The sequence below is a fragment of the Microtus ochrogaster genome, chromosome 1, assembly GCF_000317375.1.
Source record: "Microtus ochrogaster isolate Prairie Vole_2 chromosome 1, MicOch1.0, whole genome shotgun sequence".
Classification (NCBI taxonomy): domain Eukaryota; kingdom Metazoa; phylum Chordata; class Mammalia; order Rodentia; family Cricetidae; genus Microtus; species Microtus ochrogaster.
In genome coordinates this window covers 13,705,038-13,710,451 of record NC_022009.1, presented here as the reverse complement: position 1 = coordinate 13,710,451, position 5,414 = coordinate 13,705,038, and the positions used below count along the sequence as shown (strand labels likewise).

The 5,414-nt window shown below is 39.1% G+C and overlaps 1 protein-coding gene across 1 annotated transcript in view; it reads left to right on the top strand.

The window, feature by feature from the left end:
* Window positions 1-4,622, top strand: part of Sgpp1 (sphingosine-1-phosphate phosphatase 1) — a 25,149-nt gene extending 20,527 nt beyond the window's left edge. The window contains exon 3 of the mRNA XM_005343219.3: window positions 3,428-4,622. Within this exon, the coding sequence (XP_005343276.1) occupies window positions 3,428-3,979 (552 nt within the window). The 3' untranslated portion in view covers window positions 3,980-4,622. The remainder of the gene's footprint in view (window positions 1-3,427) is intronic.
* The last annotated feature ends 792 nt before the right edge of the window (window positions 4,623-5,414 follow it).

Sequence of the window (5,414 nt, the reverse complement as noted above, 5' to 3'; positions counted from 1 at the left end):
CAGAGGCAGGCGGATCTCTGTGAGTTCGAGACCAGCCTGGTCTACAAGAGCTAGTTCCAGGACAGGAACCAAAACCACAGAGAAACCCTAACTCGAAAAAAAAAAAAAACAACAACAAAAAAAAGAATGTTATTATTGAATATATGATCTCAAAACTACTGTTCTTTACAAAATGAAAATATAGCCATGCATAATACATCTTTAATCAAGAGCTCAAGAGGAAGAGACAGGAAGATCTCTGAGTTTGAGGCCATTCCTGGGTCTCCATTGTAAATTAAAGGTCAACCATGGCTATATGAGAAGACTCTTCTCAAAAAAAAAAATTTAGTGATTGATGCAATATTTCTGCAGAGTTCAGTTTGCTCTTTATATACTTTATATAGAGATTATATCTACTCTTGAATCATCTGGAGTTAAAACAATGTGGCCATCAGTTCTTTTAAGATTTATTTTATTTTTTAATTATGTGGGAAGGGTATGTGTGTGCATATGACTGCAAGAGCCTGCAGAAACCAGAGATCCCTGGAGCTGGAGTTGCAGGCAGTTATGAGCCGCCCAAGGGCTAGGAACTGAATCTGGGCCCTCTGCAAGAACAGTACATTCTCTTGACCACTGAGCCATCTCCACTTCTCAATTCATGAATTTTGATTTTACTTCATTTTGTTTTTATTTATTTCAGTAACAAGGATTAAACCTAAGAACTTCACATGTAACCAGGCTAGTAGCTACATGCTAAGACTTTTTGAGACAGCAGTCAGACAGGTTGCCCAGGCTGACCTTGAACTTCTTCTTGAACAGTCCTTCCTTAGCTTCCTTAGTCCACCCAAGCAGTTGGAATTGTTTTCCTGTACTACTGTGCCAGGCAACCCTAATTGTTCAATGATCAGTTTGCCCCAAAGAATATATAATTTGTCTTATTCAAAATAGCTTCAGGGATGCCAGGAGGTAGTGATGCACACCTTTAATCCCAGTACTTGGGAGACAGAGGCAGGTGGATCTCTGTATGTTTGCGGCCAGCCTGGTCTATAGAGTGAGTTCCAGGACAGCCAGGACTGGTGTACAGAGAAACCTTGTCTTGAAAAACCGAGAGAGAGAGAGAGAGAGAGAGAGAGAGAGAGAGAGAGAGAGAGAGAGAGAGAGAGAGAGAGAGAGAGAGAATAGCTCGAGGGTGAGGGCGAGCTGGGTTGATGACTCTGGGTGCAGGCACTTGCAGAGGGCTGTTATTCAATCCCAGCACCCACTGTCCACCCACAACGGCCTGTAACTCCAGTTCCACACGACCCGTTGCCCTCTAATGATCTCCAAGGGCTCCTGCATGCATGCGGCACATGGACTCATACAAACACACACATACATACATATAAATAGGAACAGCTTCAGGGGCCAGCAAGATGGCCCAGTGGGTAAAGGCACTGAAGGCATATACCACCATGGCTGGCATTTTTCCTTCTCAAGGATACATCAGGCACAACTTTCAAGTATTGCAAATAATAATTTCATGCAGTACTATAGCTGTCATTACCAGGCAATGATACTTTGCTTATTTGTGTTTCAGCAGTTGATCTTTTTAAAGATTTATTTATTATGTATACTGTGTTCTGTCTGCATGTATGCCTGCAGGTCAGAAGGGGGCACCAGATCTCACTACAGACGGTTGTGAGCCACCATGTGGGTGCTTGGAATTGAACTCAGGACCTCCATAAGAGCAGTCAGTGCTCTTAACTGCTGAGCCATCTCTCCAGCCCGATATTTTGTATTTGAGACAAGGTTCCATGTAGCTTAAGTTGGTTTTGACCCATGAGGCTCCTGCCTCTGCCTGCTGGAATTATAGACATGTCTCCTGTGCCTGGCCCAGTTTTGTAACATTGTGAATCTGATAATATTCCTTCAATTTGATCTTTTCATATCTTTCAATGCTTAAAATATTTCCATGTATTTTGAATTATTTTGTATAACAGTTGGTGTCTTCACTGTTGACTATGAAACTAGTATGGACCATAGATAGAGTGTTTCCCACAGACTGCTCCCAGATACTCAGACAACACTAAGCTGCTGTCTTCATTAGCATTAAGGGCACTCATAATATTCTCTAATAATTTATAAGAAATATTTCATTCAGCATCTGGCATACTTTGTTATCAGTATGAGTCAAAGAGCAAATATTTTTTTGGTTTTTCAAAACAGGGTTTCTCGGTAGCTCTGGAGCCAGCCCTGGAAGTCGCTCTGTAGACCAGGCTGACCTCAAACTCACGAGATCCGCCTGCCTCTGCCTCCAGAGTGATGGGATTAAATACGTATGCTACCACTGCTTGGCTGCTTTAAAGTATTTTGTACTTTTAAAAGTACATGCTCTTTTCTGTTTTTCCTAGTTCTCAAAATAGTACAGGTTAGTATATCTATTTTTTCAGTCATTACCAGACATAGCTTTCAAATTTCAATTTCCTAAAACATGTTTTTTGTAAAGGTTTATTTGTGTTGGGGTGATGCTAGGAACTAAACCTGGACTTTCTGGAAGAGCTGTAAGTGCTCTTGACCACGGAGCCATCTCTCCAGCCATTTGTTTGTTTGTTTGTTTTGATACAGAGTCTTGCTGTGGTATTCTGGGTGGCCTAGAATTCTCTATGTAACCTAAACTAGTCTCCAACTCTGTTTTAAAAAAAATAAAAACACACACACAAAAACCATTAGAAGACTTTGATTCTAGGCTTAGCATCACTGATAGCCATCTAAAACTGTAATATTTATGTTTTCTTACCAATATTGCTATTTCAGTCTTTCCCCCAAAACATAAGCTTCATGACAGCACACAATATCATTTCTTTGAGTAATAAAGTCTTTCTTCTGCATGGAAAATCACAGTAGCAAACATATTGTTCAGAGTCTGACTGTGAATGTACATACATTGTACATGTAGTTAATGGAAGAATAGAACTAGGAAAAAACATCTTTTATTAATAAGTCTTTCATTATTGACCAGGCTGTGCTGGGTGCATGTCTTTAATACCAGTACCCGGGAGGCAGACAGATCTCAGAGTTTGAGGCCAGCCTGGTGTATAGGCTAAGTTCCAGGACAGCCTGGGCTACACAAAGAAACCCTGTCTTAAAAAACAAACAAACAAATATAACCCTTTTTATCATTAAAACAATTTTAGTACAATATTTTTAAACTATTTATTATGTATCTATCTATGTATATTTAGACAGGGTTTCGTGTAACCTTTGAACCTCTGATCTCCTGCATCTACGTTCCTAGTGCTAGGGTTATGGGTATGCACTACTATGCCTGATTTTTGCGGAGCTAGGCACTCTTCCCACTGGGCTACATCCCAGCCCAAGTACCAGTACTATCCTGTGGTCGGTTTGTAAGGTTTATTTTAAAGTTAAACACCAAAATAGCATTATACTAATGTACTGTTATCTTTTTTAGGATGTTATTGCTGGGTTCCTGTATACCCTTTTAATCTTAGCTATCTTCTACCCACTTGTGGACCTGATTGACAACTTCAACCAAACTTACAAATATGCTCCGATCATCATCATCGGGCTTCACTTAGCTTTGGGCATCTTCTCTTTCACTCTGGACACCTGGAGCACATCCCGAGGAGACACAGCAGAGATTTTGGGAAGTGGTGCTGGAATTGCATGTGGCTCTCATGCTACTTATAACCTGGGTCTATTATTAGACCCTCCTCTGCACACATTACCTTTAGCCAGCCCCCCGCTTACTGTAACTCTGTTTGGAAAAGCCATATTACGGGTCGTCATAGGAATGATAACTGTGCTGATCGTGAGAGTTATAATGAAGAAGATCACCATTCCTTTAGCCTGTAAGCTCTCCAGTATTCCGTGTGACGACCTTCGCCAGGCGAGGCAGCACATGGAAGTGGAATTGCCGTATCGGTATATTACCTATGGAATGGTTGGGTTCTCCATCACATTTTTGGTTCCCTACATATTTTCCTTTATTGGTATCTCTTGATGGAGAAATATTGTTTATTATAAGAATGAGGCTACCAGTTATAGTTAAAACTATTCTCCAGGTAAAACTCGGATCAGAGGTTTTTGCAAGAATTTAACTTAAATAAGTATGTTCTGCAGCCAGTGCATTTTATCGTTGCACTCCAGATGTTTTAGGTGGGCTGAGCTCTTTCAGTACTGAGAAGTGATGTGCCCATTTAGAATGTTCACAAAATGTTCGGAGAGTTCTGTGCTGTTACAAATTGTAGTTATATATAATATATATCAAGGTATGCAGTGTGCAAGTGTGTATCTAGTATATATTATATATATATAATTATTTACCTAAGAACTGTGGGGTGTATTGAAAAATCAATAACAATATGCAGTTGTTCCCACATTTTTGGAATTAATGTAGGCATGTTGTTATTAACAAATAGGTTTAACGTTTATTTCCTATGGGAGCCATTTCCTAGTTGAATTGATAATTACAGAATCCATACGCTACCACATACTGGTTCACTGCCTCTTACACTGCCATCCCCTTTCCTGTTATCCATGACCTTGATCATGGGAGGCATTTTTAATGGACCAAGTTTTCAGGAAATTTTTTTGTGAATTTCTCTCTCTCTCTCTCTCTCTCTCTCTCTCTCTCTCTCTCTCTCTCTCTCCTTCTTCTTCTTTTGTTTTGTTTTGTTTTTCAAAACAAGGTCTCTCTGTAGCTTTGGAGCCTGTCATGGAACTCACTCTGTAGACTAGGCTGGCCTCGAAAATTTCTTTCTTTCTTTTTTTCTTTTTTAAAGTTCTGTACACTGTGTTGAATGTACTTTTTTTCCCTTGACTGTTTTGGTCATCAACAATGATTCAGGTACTGATTTTGATTGCTTGCTAACTGTGCCTTTCTTTTGCTGAGTTAAGAGACACCATGTATACTGTGATGTAAAAGTGAGACTCAATTCTATCTTAAGCTACTTAATCAGGCAAATACTTTAAAAATATATATCAAACTAACAGAGATAGGAGCAAATGACCCGTAACTCTTTAGTCTTTTTTAAGGAAGAAATATGGAATAGCTAAATTTTCTCACTAATTTATTGGAAAGCTAAATGGATACGTATATCCATTTTTGTAGGTATTTTTCTGTGTGTTGCAAGTTATAGGAACAATATATATCTTATGTACATCGTCTTGATTGTTTATAGAACGGGTAAATATTTCCAGAGTGAGTGGGAATATAACTGAAATTTATAGATGAGACAGTGTACACCCTTTCTATATTAAAAAGCTATTTCTCTAAATTATTTGAGAAAGATTGCATTTCCCACTGGTAACTTTGAATACCCACTCTTTGGCAACCGAAGGTAGATTATAAAATTCAAACGTGAAGTCCCAGTAGTTTAGACTCTTTTCCCAATGTATTATTTTTACAGTGGGAAATTTTAGTGTGGTAGTAAACT